This window comes from Lichenostomus cassidix, chromosome Z, assembly GCF_008360975.1.
Source record: "Lichenostomus cassidix isolate B80296 chromosome Z, HeHo_3.0, whole genome shotgun sequence".
Lineage (NCBI taxonomy): Eukaryota > Metazoa > Chordata > Aves > Passeriformes > Meliphagidae > Lichenostomus > Lichenostomus cassidix.
Genome location: NC_139511.1, coordinates 14,458,954 through 14,476,320, shown reverse-complemented (window position 1 = coordinate 14,476,320; position 17,367 = coordinate 14,458,954). Strand labels below are relative to the sequence as shown.

Here is a 17,367-nt window from a genome sequence, read left to right as displayed (position 1 = left end):
GGGCAAATTGGTGGGTTCATTCTTTTGCAGGTTGTATGGACCCCAAAGCTGTGTGCACTTAGTGAAGAAAAGCAGAAGCTGGTTTTACAGCCTGGGCAGTTGTTGGGGACAGACTATTTGCAGCCCAGTATCCTGCCTGCATGGCTGCAGTGGATTCACTTCCATTCAGTCTCCAGTGATTTCTCCAAATAGCCCAAATCCCTGATCAGGGAGAGGTGGTGGGTCTGATGTTTATTAAACAATGTTTGAAACAGTAGTAGAATGTGAACATGGTTCTTTCTGTTAATTCACAGAATTACATTAATGCTACAGCATAGTTTCTTGTGTCTCACGTGCCTTGAGAAATAATTTTCTGCTGCAAATACTAGTGAAACTAGTGGTTGTAAAGGCATGGAAGTTCCGTATAAAGAATACGGTAAACAACCGAGGATGTAAAAATTCTTTTAATGCATGGGTGTTTTTACTCACTTTTGACCTTGCAAACAAACAGCATAAAACAGAGTTGCAGATATAACACATAGACATATTTGGGTTGCTAATTATAGAGAGATGTAAAACATTAATTCTTTTCAAAACTTTTCAACAGTAAACTCAAAATGTGGGAACAGCTTTTCTGGTGGATTTTTGTAGCCTTGAACATTGATTTGTTTTGTATAGCTGCACTGGCACCAAATAGACAAATAGTAAAGTAAGACATAGTCATGGCATGTTTAATAATTTCCAGCATAAAGATTGTGAAATACAATGAATAAGGTTCAGCATGCAAATAGATTCGGACGTAATGCAGTGATGGATTAGAAGGCAGTAAGAGAAAGGAAATGAAGAGTTTATTGTTTCTATAGCTCTAATATCCATTAAAACTTAGTTACACAGCAGGTGGCAGTTTGGATAAGTGTAAAGTGAATGTTTTGAAATAAATAGCAGCTGGGTGACCTAGGATGTCAGGGCTCTAGACAAGAGTGTGTGTTTGTCAATATATCCTGCATGTTTTACAGACTCCTCAGGGACCAGGAGAAGATACAATTTCACCTTTTCTGTGCCAAAACATTTTAATTATATCTTCTTCCAAGTACAGCGGTTCAGTAACCAAGGAGCTGACATTGATGCATGTGTTGATAAAGCTGCAAACATTCAAAATGAGATTAACAAAGATTTTGAGGAAAGGGTGACAGCTAATTTTGTACAGTATTCTGCATCTAATTCAGGTCAGTGTAATGATAGAATATTTTATAACTGCTGTGTCATCTAGAAAGACTTCTATGATGCTTTGTGTATTTAAAGATTTGTGTATGTGAAAGTACAGTTCTTTACACATCATTCAAGCAGGTTATAACTTTTTTACTGAACATCTATTGGTTGTAGCTGTAAACGGGAATAAATTTAAGCATTTAGAAGCAATTTTACATATCCATCTGCGTTAATCACAGTAATAAGTTCCTTTTCTCTAATTCACCTTAAAAATACTGACTTCAGATGTGAAATGGAACCAAAACTGCCATGCGTGTTTTGCAGTGTCACTTAATATTTGCAAAAAAATTGGATGGAAGGTTATAGTAAGTGTATTTAAATAATGAAACTGTAGTTTCTTTGTATTAGGTCCAGTCTTTTGAGAACATCTCAATGTATTTCTGCTCTGTTCCCCTTCTTGTTTGAAGGTAACTCACATTCTTCCACTTTCTTTTTGTTTGCGAAATTTTCTCCTCTTTTTTATCCACTCAGTTTTCCATCTGCTTTCACTTTTGTTTGCTTGGGCCGTCTCTCATCCCAACTTGATAATGAGGAATGCAGTGTGACCCTGACCTCTATCAGCCCATGCATGACCTTCTGACTCACCCACATAACCTTCGACCTTCTCTTTGACAGCTTGATTAATTACCCTGTGTTATGATTTATGAGTAAGTGCTATGTAAAAATAATAGACAACAGGTGGTCCTCTAAAATCTTTTTGTGGCACATTTTCTTTTCCTGCCTAACCTGATGAGCTGTTTTAAGTTTGGAACTTAGTGGGATAATGTGTGTTTGGCAGAAGCATGGCATTTTTACACACTTGGACACAGTGCTGGAATTCAGACAGCAGAGGTATATCTGGGATGGAAATATCACAATGTTAGCAGGGTGCAGTTGCCAAAATGTACATTGGGTGGAAACAGAAAGCAGAATCAACTGACATTTCAGGCGTTTCAGTCACAGGTCACGTCTTGAGAAAATTGCTCAAATAATGGAGGGGGCATTTTTCAAGCTGAGCTGCATCTCCAACAGCTATGTTTACTTTAACGCTTCACTAGTGACTTCTGATTGGTTGTCATGACCTCATCCTGCTGTTGCACCTACAGTGTCGCAACAGTGACACAGATGTACCCTTCTTGCAGTAAAGATGGGAAATGAACAGAGCATACTTCTTTCAGAAAGATGATTGGACATTGCTGTGTCTGTTTTAACCACAGGCAGGTTTTAAGAGCAGAGTGCTTTGAGTTGTATTTCGCCGAGGAATTAATTCTGGTCTTGCTGCTAACCTTCCAAATAGAAACCTGAACTTGAAAATCCAACTTGATCAAGTGTAGGAAAATTATCTGTTTCAGATCCTCGCTCACAGTCCAAAAAGATAGTTACATAGGTCAAAAGATACTCTCCTGCTCTGGCCTCTCTTGTCACATATGGTGTCCCACCCTGGTGGATTAATATGCAGATCTGAATGGTTTCAGCTCGTTATTCATGTGCCAGGCAGGGGAGATTTCAAAAGATTTGGAATTTGCCTCAAATACTTTGAGGTTCTTTTTTTTTAACCATGCCCTTGAACTTCCAGTAAGAGGCAGAAAGTACTGCTCCATTTCTGGCTTATGTATTACAATGGGAAAGGCTGTTCTGTTTTAGTAGTAAGGGTGTTGTAACTGAGATTCATAATTCTTTCCAACTCTTGATTTTGTAAGCCTGCTTTTTTTTTCATCATCACAATCTTCTATCTCCAGAAGCAGAAACCTGGAGGGTGTTAGGGTAGGAGGAGTTAGGGTAGATTAAATTTTACTTACCTTGAAGCATTTCCATGGGGGGGGGAGGGGAGGGGGAGGAAGAGATTTTAATTGTGTGCTTTAGTCTGAGAGAGAAACTGTAATTCTGTAGATTAGAGGCTGGGAGTTCTATTTGTCAGTGTCTGTCCTAATTATTAGGTTTTATCACAGGTACACTGATGGCTGAAGATTGATGGGGGGGTAGTGTCCTTAAAGCTTAGCTTTTACCATGAAAACACTTTTTAGAGAGTGGTTTCTCTTTCTGTGTGCACTGGCCATACAGGAGAAAACCATTACATTGAAAACTACTATTATTATGTTGAAAACATACCTGATGTTTGCATACCACCTAATACGACTGAGATTTAGAAACCCTGCTGGATGGCTGGTACTTACTTTCATCACAGATCACTATGTTTTAATAATGATGTAAGCTCATCACAGCTGAGATTGTTATTTTTAATGACATTGATTTGTTTAGTATAGCTGCACTAGCACCAAGTTAACAAAGTAAACATAGTAATGACACGTTTAATACTTTCCAGAATAAAGATGCCGGTGAAAAAAGATTAATGCAGTCCTCCATGCAAATAGGTATTCCTGAACAGGGCTTTCATTTTAAAGGATGCTTTTTAATGAATGTGATCTTTGTCTATATTAACAGTTATACCAAAGACTGTATCTTGTCTATCACTAAAGTTTGCTAAAGGCCTTTTTTTAGATATTAGTGGTCTTGTGTTCTGAGTTTTGCATTGACTTGCACTCTTCTCAAATTCACTGCATTAGAGCTCCACCTTTTTTTTCATTTTCTGATTGCACTAAACTTTAATCGTGCAGCTACGCTCACATGAAATAGATTTTTTAAAAATTAATTTAATTTAAAAGCCACATTGTTCAAACTGATGTTACTTAGAACTGAATATTTCTTTTCAGTAGAAAATACACAGATAAAGGTTGAATGAGAGAGGTTATAAATTATATATTTTACCAGTAATTTTGTTTTCCCATGTTGATTTTTATATATTATTCTCAAATTTTCTTACTGGTGCCATTGTTTCCATCTTGAAATTTAGGGTGCAGAAGTACAAGGGAAAGGGAAATACAGTGTATCATGTAAGAAAAACAGTCCAAAAAGAGATAACTTTCCTAAGAGAAAGATTTAGGCTTTCTCATAATAGAGGGGGAAAAAAAAATCTTAGCTCAGTTATTACTTAATTATTTTAATTTTACTGACAGGAAAGGCCTGCTATCTGGGAGAAATTGTAAAAAAATATGAAGGGAATCATGTTACAGTGCTTAAAATATATTTAATAAAAATCCTTTAATTGATTTATAAAATAGTGAATTTAAAATAGAATCATATTTCACCTGTTGATGTCTATGTGAAAAATTGACATTGTGTCCTCATAAAATGGGACAAATGAGTAACGTAATTTTAAGTTACATAATCAATAACTTAGACAAATTCCACTTCTTTGATGATTTGTGTGTGTGTTTTGTGATCAGTTAAAGTGGACAGAGTTTCAAATCCCTGTAACACTTGTAGATCTGTAATAAACACACGCATTTTGCATTTGGTATTGTATAGAAAACAAAACAAATCAATACACAGAACGTCTCTGCTCAAAACAAGCAGGTCAAGAAGATGAAGAGCCCCAAAACCACCAGCCTGCCAAGTGCTGCAAAAACTCTGGCAGTAGCAGGCTTGAAAACTATCTTTCATCTGAGATATACAGTTTACAAATGTTTGTAAGCCAGATTCTTCTCCATGATGAATTTGGGATTTTGAAATTTTCCAAGCTGGGAAGTTCATGTATTCATAGTACAGCATTGTGTGTTAATATGGCCAGGCATAGCGTGGAGAGATTTTAAAATTTGTCTTTAATTTTCTGTTTTCTTTCAGCCTTTCCCTATTATTTATTTATATATTGGCCTATTTGTTTATATTTATCCCAGCTTAATTCATGGCAGGCATGGCAGGGGAATCATGTGACAGGAGACTCCTTATGGTGCTGCATCTAACAAGGAGACAATTTTCTCTTTGGCCTGTCATGACCTTTTTTGACTATATCCCTTATGCCAGAGGTAGTATCCTGAATGCCTCTATTTCACCCTGTTTAGCAGAGTGCAACTGTGCCCTTTAACTTGGTGTTTGGTGGGAGGAGAAGCTACGGCAGATGTTTGAGAAGGGCACAAGGACGAGGGGTAGGAGCTCCCTTCAGATGTGATTTTGATAACTAGTCAAGTGTGTCCAACTGTAGAAAATCACTGAGTGACAATCTGTCTACCTGACAGTGGCCACAATGAACTACAAAGTTTGTGAATGGCTCTACAGATTAGAATAAAGCAAGCCTAAATAAAGTATCTTTTGTTGGGGTGGACTTGGTTTGCTCTGGGCAGCTAGGTGTGGGGGACCTCTTTTGATCCTCATGCCTGGACCAAGTGCAAAATGAAGCACCAAGTGAAAAGCTGGAATAAAGCTGTTCCGTTAGATAATTGATATAGATGTTCCCAAAAAGTAGGTCTTTATTAAAATTTACTTCTAAAGGACAGCTTGATTTTGGCTGGGAACCCATGTTAACTTTAAGGACACGTCTGTTAAATGCATGTGCTTCTTTTTTTGCCTTTCATTTGTAATTATATTTTCCATGACTATTATGATTTTTGTGTGATTTGCCGTCATTTAATCATCATAACATTTGATTGGCTGATTAATTCAAGATTTTTTTCTCATTCATAAATTCATATTTTTTCAACCAGCTCATTTCCTGAGGCACAAATGTATACCTTATATGCTCAAAAGCATCCTGCAGATCACAAATTTTCTCTGGATTTGTTGAATATATGACATAATCCTAGTGTGAACTTTTAGAGCATATTTAAAGGTGCACTAAAAAGTCAGGCCCACCTTAAAGAGTTGACTTGTAAGCAATACCACAGAATCAGTTTTGGTATTGATTCATTGTTACTGCTGCTATTTGCCTCTGCATGGTATGCTCGTTGTCAGCTAGACAAAAGGTTTTACTGTTTTAAAATGTGGTGAATAATTTTCACATGCTTTCTTTAATATATCTATCTTTATATATAAAATCTCTCAATCCTTTTTATTTTAAAGGTTTTTACTGGCTGGGCATAAAGCTTTTTATTCATTATAATGTAGAGTTCTTAAAGCAATATTTTGCTTTTAGTTCCCCTATTGTTTTCTGAAAAAGTCATATAAAGTGCTTATGAATAAAACAACATATTAAATTATTTTAAAGGTAAAACAGGCAACTTTTCTGACACTAAGGAATGTGTATGAGCATGAGTACATGCACAGACATACTCACACATCAATATCCCTTTAATGACAGAATATTCTTAAAAACACTTCTATAAATGATGTTGTGTGAAGTTACTGAAATAAATTTAAAAGTTCTATAGAGCATTAAGGTAAATGCAAAGCATTTTCAAGCATTAAATCTCCCTTTTCACATTTCTTCTTATTTGCGTGTGTGCATGTGTCTCTATTCTAAAACAGGAAGGCTATGGAGTAATAGTTCTGAATCCCAATGAGAACTATATTGAAGTTGAGAAGACAAAAGCCCAAATACAGCTGTCTTCTGATATCTCAGATGAACCTGCAGAAAAGAGGGAACGAAAAGATAAAATCCAGAAGGAAACAAAGAAGCGACGTGACTTCTACGAAAAGTATCGAAATCCACAAAAAGAAAAAGAAACTATGCAGATCTATATTAGAGTAAGTTTCTTTTGGTTTTGTTTGCCCTTCTTTATGGATGCATATATGTTTATATTGGCTAATAAACAGCGAGGTTTTTTAAAAACAAATACATTACTGAGATGGCATTCAAGGCTTTATACAGTGTTCCTGGCTTTTTATCCTGTTGATATTTTTGGTCACTTATTGATTTTGATGTTTTGGAAGTGTTACAAAATATTTCTTTCTAATTTCAAAGGGAAACTTCAAATAAACCCCAGAGGAACTCAGTGGTGTTATCAAGAAAGAAATTATTTAAGAAAGACTTTGTTAAAATTATTTTGTAAGCAGAGCTGTACATAAGAAGGACTTTGTAGTGAAGCTTAGACAACATACTAGCTTCACATGTCATGTATGCATTTATTGTATTATATTGTTTTATATTGGAGAAGCAGTAGTTCTAGACAGAGAGTTTTTTATTACTGGCCAAATTAATAATGTATTGAGGAAAATACCAATGTTCATCTTGTGTGGTAGCAAATTTACCCTGTAATATATTGTTTTTATATGAGCAGCCGTCCGTTGTCTTTGAGCTGAACTTCTGAAGGCAGATAAAGGAGGAAACTTGCTAATATATTAATAAATATTTAAGCTAGAATAATTTGAGAATGGTGTGATGAAGAAACCCTGTCCCTTGCCCTTTTCTGACTCAGTGAACCTTTGCACTTTGTAATGCTACCAGCATGGGATCATTATAACTGTGCTACCCGAGGATTTCTAATTCTGCAGGGGGCACAAACAATATTATTTGCACATTGGCACATTCTGCTTCATATACATGCTATGCATTATACATTCCAAACTGAGTCATACAATTTCCAAAACCCTTATTATGAAAGTAAGTGTTTTCATTCAACAGTAAAACACATCAGAAACTCCACAGTAAGGGTAAAACAATAAAAATATATATGTCTTTTTGGTGAGAAACAGAGAGAAATCCAGCAAGATACATGTTAGAATCATCTTGAATTTTAATATGTCCCTATTATTTTTTGTATAGCATAACAATTTTTGTAGAAGTATAACTGTACTGTCTAGTTAAAAGGGTTAGTAACTTAGATACAAGGTTGTCACTAATACCATAAATATTTACTGTGTCTTTTGAGAAATACCTGAATATGGGAAACAAAAGAATGCATACATATATTCAAAATCACCAACAAGGCACTGTGTTTTCTCTTCAGTGCTTTTTTACGAGATGCTATTCTGCCCACTAGCCAAACCCAGCTTCTTAAGAGGGGCAACCAGTCTTAACTTAAGATCCATGAGAACCCAGTGGCCATTGTCAGCATATTGTGTGTAAAGAAGTCTAGTCAGTATGCGAGTTCAGTTCCCTTGTTGAAAGTGAACCTTTTTTTCATAACCTTTTTAGCAATTTTACCTTCCCATGGCTCTTGTCTGATGAGGCATGAAATTTGGCTTCAAGGTGTTTGATCCCCCCAAAATACAAGATATATGACTCCATCCTATTTTCCTTCCTACACAAGTCCCTGCCTTAAATATGTCTATTGATGTTTGCTTTGTTTGATTTTCTTCAAATCAAGGAAAGAAGTAGCATATGTTTTAGTGAAAGTGTGGATGGTGATCTTCATCCCCAGGCCAATTAATTGAAATCGGGTTTTCTGATGAGGTTGGTGTTTTATTCTGAAATAATTATTTGGGTTTTTTTTTTCTTTTATAGACTCTAGTACAGATAGCTTTTTGAAACAGAATGAAAAATGTAGCTGCTTTAATGTACTGGGGGACAAATTAACTCAATTTCCTTGCTTATTAGTTTCTGAAACAAAACTGGACCATCAGTAGGGTTCCATGTACTCTTGTTGGTCAGAACTGCTAAGTCTGTAGGTGGTTGCAAGAGGTGCAATGCCATATTTGCAATTTTCTTGCCTCCTATGTTTGAGTCCATAGGATTGCTCTTTACCTGCACCCAGGGGCTTGCCTCCAGGCTCACCATAGGCACAGGCTGCTGTGGGTACCGTGTTGGTGCTCGTTTGGGGTGATCTCAAAGGCCAGTTCAGACACAATCTTTATTATGGTATGTTATAGCATACATTTGACTCACTAGGCTCTTAAAATGAAACATGCTGTCACTCAGAAATATTTAAGTATGGTATGTGCTTCGTAATGATCTCGTCAAAGAGTTTTGAAAAACCTGAGTAGGCCTTATGTCAACTTTGCTAAGTAGGAAGAAGTGGTATAGAGAGACTAGATGAAAAATTTCCTCACGGAAAGGCTTTGACTTCATCTGTCATTGAATGAAAATATGTTTGTGTTGAATATGCTGGAGAAAGTGTTTCAGACTGTTAGGCAGCAGGAATAAATATCCTCAGTTATGTTCTCAGAGGATCACTGAGATCCATTGTGATCTGATGAGGACATGCCATTGAACAATTTAAAATCGTCTGGATGAACCTCCCGCTTTTGCAGCTAGATTTTCCATGAATGGGAGAATTAGAACTCTTCCTTGGTAATTATTTTTTAGTATTTTCTTTATTTTCGTAGGAAAAAAAATAGCTGGGGTATTAAAGACTATGTAAAAGCAGAGGCTTAAAATACAAAATACCAAACTACACTGTATTTTTGTACAAAATGAGTATAAATAAAAATGACTGCGGCAGTATGTAGTGCATTAAGCATAGGGCTTTTGAAAGATCAAAGTACTTACTGTTTCATGCTGAAAGTTTCCTCAACTATGAAATAATGTACTTTCTGGCATACATTATGGCTTGTTAAAGGAACTGATTTGGTCTGGGTAATAAACATCATGTCAAACATTATGGCAGGGAAACCTGCTTAATATGTTTTGTAATAAGACAGATTTTTTTGTTCTTGAAAACATCTGCCAACTGAATTCACAAGTGAAGACAGAAAATGTCATCAATTCGGTAACATTCTTGTAAATTTGATTTCAATTTTAGCAATGCAAACCAAGAAAAAAACTTTTTGGTAATCAGCATTGACTATAATACTTTTATGGACTGATTAAACACAAGCATTTTACTTTTATATAATGTGCTAATGAATGCATGTGAATTTTAATACTCTTACTGTTCAGATTTTAACAAGCATATTGACAGATCATTTTAAAAGCATCTGTTTTTTAGTGTGTTGAATGGAGGATTCAGTAAAATAACTAAATTTGTACATACATCCTTTTAAAAGACATATTTCTATCCTTAGCTATAAATATTACCATTTTTTCTTAGTCCACCAGAGGCTGCTCTGTACATATGGGCTAATGCTTTCCCCCCAGAAACTTATTACCCTAATAATTTTCATCTGTTACTGATGTAAACTGAGAATTTGTTGGTCTCTAACCTTTTTCTATGGAAAGAGATCATACAGGCTTAAATGTGACATGATCATTCCTTTTATTCTCTGAGCCATCTCCCACTCCCTACAGATTTTCACACTGACAGTGTCTTTTCTATGTTAGAAGACACTTAAAAATGTAAATTAGTATTTTCCCCCTTCTAAGCAGCATTCACCACTTAAACAAGTATACTGAGTGGATTCTGAAATGTTATTAAAGAGAAAGTGTAAATTGCATAATTTTATAGTAATTAGCAATAATGTTGTTGCTACAACAGTTGAAGGATATCAAAGAGGCAACCAAGGAAGAAGTAGGAAGAAGCGCTTTTATCAGACTAACTGATGGGGTCAGGTTTTGTGGACAAAAGGGATAAGCCTTTCCAAAGCCTGTATGCTAGGAATTTTGTCTTTTTTTTTCCCCACTGAGCTTATCTACTTGGATAATTCTTTTTGCAAATATTATTTTTACTATAGCACAATCTATAACTGTGCCATTTCTATTAACAGCATATTAATAAAATTAAATTAATTTTGGGTGTAATGTACTTTTCCTAAATAATTTTTCCCATCTTCTGTGAGAGATTAAATAGGATAAGATTATGTGCAACCTGTTCATTTGTTTTGCTAAAAATTCATACATCTGGATAATTTGTGCCAGTATTTAGGGAAAAGTGGTAAAAGGCAGTTGTATTAATACCCAGTTAAGTGAGGAGTGACTGCTGGCATACAGGAAATCCTAGCAAGCGCGCAAGCACAGTTGTGCCATTTCTGCTCATTGTTCGGTGCGGCTGACATGAAGCGTAGCCTGACTGAAGGTCACAACAGAGTGTCCGCTTGTGTGGGATGACCTTTCAGTGCCATGGATTTCTTTTACATTGAAGATTGAGCCATTTCCCGACAGCTGTAGTCCCACCAGCTGCCGGTTTCACCCTGTGGCCATCCCTGGGCCGATGACCTAGCCTCTGACTTGGCAAGGTGCGCGCCTGCTCTTGTCCGGAGCCTGTGTGACTACATTAGCCTGCTGCTGAGACAGAGCTAATAAGCCCTTTAATCCACCAGAGGAGACAAAATGACAAGCTCTAGGCAAACAGCTCCTGAGAGGTAAGGGGCATGCTCAGCACAGAGAAAGTCTGTGGTAGACATGGGCATCAGAACTTCAACCTCTAGAGTCTCATGCTGATGTTTTGTTTCCCTTTTTACAATAAGCAATGCCCGTTTTGTTTGCCCTTTTACAACTGCCAGCACTACTTTATCTGTACCTCTGAAATAACACATGGTTTTACTCTGCCCACTTTTAAAGCCTGTTATTTCCTTATGTTTTTGAGAAATCTTCACGTGTAAGCAACAGCAAAATCATGCTGATAATAAAAAGCTTGTGAGAACTGCCTAGAAACTACCATGGTGTTGTTGTTCCTGCCCCGTGTACTGCTGGGCATTCAGAGTTAAGAAAACACTGCAGTTCAAGAGCTGGAACATAAACATGTAGTGACATTCTGAGTGCTCCAGGACCACCTGAAGAGATCTGGTCTTGCAGAACCTGTGCCACCAGATACCTGCAGTTGGAAGGCAAACATCTACCATGACTCTTAGCACCTACAGTTAGGCTACCACATCATTCCTAAAAGGTCAGATTAGCTTTAAGTTTCTATAGTAGTTTCAGGAAAGTTTCAGTAGTAAATCAGGAAAAACATGTATATGTCAGATTTCATCCTGTAGGTACTACAATGAACAAGCATCTTACAATAAATAGCCCAACTATGGAGAGTTTAAACTAAAGTAGTATTCAATAATTTATGTGTAGACTATTTAGCATTAATTTAGCAGCTAACTTAGATATTTTTAAAAATCCTGAGATTATAAAGATTTCTTATGGTAAGTTTTGCATCTACTAATCCTGAAAAGTTTTATTTATCTTTTCCTTGGCGCTTGAGAAATCAGAGACACAGATAATCACTGTAGGGAAATACTGTATCTCTTGAAGAACACCATTGGCTCTTCTCTCTGCTGTACCCTCTCTTTGTTCTGCATTTCACAAGTATGGTTTAATCAAAGAAAAGGAATAAACCGGGACCATCTAGCTTTGGTGTCTTTCAAACATTCATTACATGATGCCGATAAAGTGTCCATTGTTAGATCCAGCTCCTAAAACGTGAGGCAAGCCATGTAAGTTTCCAAAAGAAAGAACCAGCTTGCATCTCTCCTCCCACTACGAGCTGTATGGTGCTCCCATGGTGCTAAAAAAGACTCTCGCAAGTCAAAGAAGTCCTCCTTCCTTTCAGATAGGATTCAGGCTTGTAAACCTGGCCAGTTTGTGAGGTAATGGTGAAGAAAACTGGCTCAGCAGAAAGCAGACGTACTTGTTGAAGGCAGAAGTTAATAAAATCCTTCAAACGTCTTGTACTCTAATATTGCCTGGTTTTGATTGTAGAGTGACTGCAGTGAAGGACTGCAAAGACCTTGTAGGTCTTCTGGTCCAGTGCAGATTGCTCTCTGCAGGTATCCTTTATCATTTATCTAACAGAATGAAAGGATTTTAGCTGATATCCAAAAATGAGGATATTATTCTCTAACCTACTGCATACTGTTACATGTTTTGATACTAGATTTCAATGTGTTTGGGAAAATGGGCAGAAAAAATTTAGCAGAGGCTCCTGTGGCAACATATACCTTTTTTCAAAACTTGGAAGTCCTTCACATATTTCTTTCTTGGGGACCAGTCAGCCATAAGACCCTTGATACAGTGAGAGATGATGAAAATTAATTTCTGAGCTAAATATTCATAGCTAAGTTAAGCTGAATGGTATCATTGCAAAATAACCCTTTTCTATGGGGACATACCACCCCACCCAACCCCTGTAAAAACATTTATGTGTTTTGGATAGGAGGATATGAGGACTGCACTGCAATGCGTGGAAGTCGAAAAAGCATTTGTGGAGTCTAAGAACTGCATGTCAGCAGACAGAAAACTGGGGTACAGGAATGCACAGTGATATGTACTGGGTACAGGATGCACAGAAAACAAGAACGTTTTCACCTCATCTGCTACAGAAAACAAAGTGTAAATTCAGGGAAAAATACGAAGGGAAAAAAATCCAGCTTTTGGGATTAAGATAAATCTGGTGGTTCCTGTGTAGGCTGCTTGGCTGCCTGCAGCAGTGACAGCTGCCAAAGGGGCTAGAAATAGTGGAGGAAACAGAGGTATGGAACAATGTGGAATAAGCTGCCCAGGAAGAAATGTTGGTTCTACCCTGCAATTCATGGGTGGCTGAAATTTGAAAAATTAAGCAAGTTATTAATTAATTTAATTTTTAAATCCTTACAAGTGAAGGATTTTAAGGTAAGGACACACCAAAATCCTTATTGTTGTGAATTTACATACTGTTTGATGTTATTTTTAATTATTTGCATCTCAAGAACAAGATTGATCTTTTCAATCAGCTCGTTGTCGTCGCTCTGAAGGCAGGCAAAGAAATATGCCTTATTATGAGTTTTTAAGAGAATTGTCCTCTTATCCTTGCTCTTGCTATGCCTTAGTGAACTCTGTATCTGATCAGCACGGCCTGCGAACTAGGTTTTCCAACTTCAGAGATGTTAACTTCATTTCTGTAGTGTCTAGGCAGAAGTTGTTCCTAAAGTAGTCTGTTTTACAATTATCTCCTGCCATTAACTCATCTAAATTTTAATAAATCTTCCCATTCCTCTCTCAGCTGAATGCTTGTTTTATCTCTATCTCCCTGGCTAATAGTGGATTCTAAACTGATCAAAAATGCTTTTGACTTTTGTGGTCAGTGGTGTTGGTAGCAGGTTTTCTCCCCTGAATGGGCTGCATGCTGTTCAGACACATTGTTCTACACTTTTGTTGTTTAACAGTTGATTCTCATTCTCTTTCTCTGCCTTTTTTGATCAGTGCTTGGCAAGAATGAATTTGTCGATATCCAGTGAGGTATATTTTCTATATTTTCAAGCAAAGCTTGCATTTTTATTTGTTTTCCCAGTAGATGGCACAGCTTGGAGAGAAACTACTAAAAAAGTGAGACCGGTGTGCATTTAGAATTACCATGAGTTGTGTGTGTAGAGGAGACTGAAGATTTTCTGGACTCTCAAGCAGCAGTTTGAGTTCTTCTTGTCTGGTACTTCTAGCAAAAACATGGAGCGAGAAAAGGATCATATGAGTACATGCACAAGTGTGAGCACATGAGCACTACCTACACCACAGCACACAAAAACCACTCACATTCTTGCACGTTTGGCATTCTGCAAACTGTGTAAGGTAGCCTCTAGCATAATATGGGCTATGACAGGCATGGGGTACATGAGACTGTAAAGTTTTCTTTTTCCCAAAAGCAAAGATTTAATCAGTGTATCCAGCTATATAGTACAGCAGGGAATTTAAAATGCATTTATTTCAGGCAATACAGCTGGTAGTTCATAAGCATCTGCAGTGTGTTTGTTCTTTCAGATTGGTGTTTCCTTCCAGGATGTTTCTTCATTCCTGTCTCCTGTCTTTTCCACCTGCAGTGTAACTGAATAATCTGATTTAATTGATCTTGGCAGTTCAGCCTATGTCCCATAGAAGTGGGCAATTATCACTTAACTGAGTCACAACCTCTTTGTTCTTAACCTGGTGAAAGAGAAGCTTTAATTGCATGTACGTGTTAAGACAATAGATATTTATTTCTTTGGGGATCTGGTTTGCTGAGGAATTCTTTTGAAGTTAGCAAATAAAGTGATGTAGAAATTTAGTAAAGCTTAGGCTGCCTAAGTAGTTTTGAAAGATTTCTAGGTTCTGCAATAATTTTGTGGCCTTACCCTTTGATATGCCACTGCCCTCACAGATTCCACTTTGTAGAACACCTCACTGCTTCTCTAGGTATTCCATTTTTCCTGTTTGAAAGATGAGCAAACACATTTGATGACAGGATTGTGTTATTTATCGTGTGTCCCTTGCACTGGTTACCAAAAAAAGGTAGGCTTACATTTAATGACTGTTGGTTATCTTTCAATCCATTACCAGTGAAGACTCTGTGTGAAGTTCTCCTCAATGAGTTATGTCAAGCTTTCAGATGCTACATGGTGCTCTGACTGCATGCAGGCTCTGCACTGCCTTAAGAGAGCAAATGATTTGTGGCTGTGATAGATCTTAAAATAACATCATTTGATTTGAACATGGAGACCACTTGACTTAAATACCTTTATCCTGCTGTTTGCTGTTAGTTCATTATGTTATTTTACCATTTCCTTTCCCTTTCTGTTTTGAACTGCTCTGGCTGACTTAGAGAGTTTGGCTGATGCTTAAGTTGATTCTTCTATAATGGGCGCCAAACGGTGTCATCGCTGGAGCAGAAGTTGAGATACTGGTGTTTTTCTGTTACAGTGGTGGTAAATAACCTTGACATCATTTTCTAACAACACCATGAAGTACAGCTTTTTCTATCCAAAGATAAAGTGACCAGGCAGAGTTCAGCTCTGCTAGACTAGCAAAGACAGATGGCAAAAGATGACCACTGCCTCAGTTGTACTCTGGGTCCACAGAGCATACAAAAGTTGCAAAGAATATGTTATGGCATGGAAATAACATAAATTATTGCATGTCCGAAGTGCTGTAGTCATCTTCAGGACTTCTCTGGAGTATGTGCAAAGTCACTCTCCCTCAAATGCCTTTGAATCAAGGTCTGGGGAGCTCTCACAATTTACATTTCCACACTTCAGTTACACTAGAACTACAGAACTGTCTTTCTTTCTTGGAAAGTATGAGGTACAGGAGTTGTGACCAGTCCTGGCTGACAGTACTTTGAGCATAATTTTGGACTAGATGACCCTTAGAGGTGCTCTTCAGCTGATGAAGTTCAGTGATTTGACATTACTGTGTTTCACCTCAGCCCTCAAAGAGCTATTTGATCTGTGGATAGACTTTGTGGACATTGTGAAGGGAGGCAAATTTCGCTGTCTCAGAACATTTAGCACTACTGAGGTTGTGATTGACCATCCACTAGAGGAGGGGCAGGTGATTTAGACCAGGAAGCCTACCTAGCTATCAGCGTGGTTAAAACCATGTGGTCTTGCACAAGTACTGCTACAGAAAAGCACTTTGAAAGATATAAACCACTGCAGACAGGCACTCATATGGAATTTTTAACACTGAGGTGTTGAGCAAATATTCATGATTTCTTCAGAGATCAAGAATTTCCCCAAGATAGATAATTGTCTTGAATTTCCTGAAGGATCTTCAAGCAGAACAGCAGTAGGAGTTTTTTTCACAGATGTTCTTCAGATGTTATTAGCCTTGCCATTCTATAATAATGGGAAGGATACAAGCACTGCCCACCTCATTCCTACTTCCTCTCCTTTGTTATATCTTCATCAGGATTTTTATATCTTCATCAGGATTTTTTCTACATTGTTGATTTGAGTCCACAAGGTCTAAATTTAAGTTATAAAGCAGTTCTTAAGTTTCAGGAAGAGTAAAAACACCCTGTGACATTTAAAGTGATTATCTGCTGAGTGGGTGGATAGACTAAACTCTGCTAAGTTTATAAGTGGATAGACATGACAGAATTAAAAAGGCTGTACTTTATTAAAGCATTAGTGAACAGTGGTTTAATTAAGCTTGTGCAACCACTCCTTAGAAGACTTTGTCTAGACTGCTATTTTCAAGGTGAGACCTGAATCTCAGCAGCAGGTCAGTGTGTTACCTATAGGTTGCCTTGAAAGACCCTGCACAGAAACCCTGTTTGTCTTAATCTCTTATATCTGTGCCCATGTTCATGAAGGGGTTACAAATTATTTAAGAAACTTCTGTCCAGTTTTGTGTGAATTATGCTGCTTCCAAACAAATTCATGCTGCTTGGTAGAGTCAGTTTGTGTATTTGGTTATTGTACTAGGATGCACTGAATGTGATCACAGTATGGATTTCCAAGATGTCTCGTACCTGGCAACTGTGAGTTTCTACTGCTCATTTCCATCTCTAATAGACCAAATTTCCATTTACTGTAATAGAGCTAACAACAAAAATAGAAAAATATGTTAAACATAGATTTTTAAACAATGTTCTGCTGCTCATTATAAGAGCTCTCAGAGCTCTTCCAGAATCTCAGTTAGCCTGAAGATCTGGTTAATCAGGTCCTACACAGCAGCCAGGACTGGAGACCCTTCTTGGGGTTACAGCTTTTCTGCTGACACCATTAAGGACAGATCCTGCAGTTGTCCAGGTCCATTCTTCAGCACAATCTCTTTCTTCTCCAGTGCAGGATGGAGTCTGTCCTGCTTCTCTTTTCCTGTTTATCCAGGGGACT

At 37.3% G+C, this 17,367-nt stretch overlaps 1 protein-coding gene across 8 annotated transcripts in view; it reads left to right on the top strand.

The window, feature by feature from the left end:
* ARB2A (ARB2 cotranscriptional regulator A) overlaps nt 1-17,367 on the top strand; it is a 257,519-nt gene that overhangs the window by 120,601 nt on the left and 119,551 nt on the right. For 7 of the 8 annotated variants that reach the window (XM_085043335.1, XM_085043331.1, XM_085043332.1 and 4 more), the window contains one exon: nt 6,526-6,744. The exons of the other annotated variant lie outside the window; for it this stretch is intronic. In XM_085043335.1, coding sequence (XP_084899461.1) covers nt 6,526-6,744 — 219 coding nt within the window. The remainder of the gene's footprint in view (nt 1-6,525; nt 6,745-17,367) is intronic. 8 annotated transcript variants of the gene reach the window in all.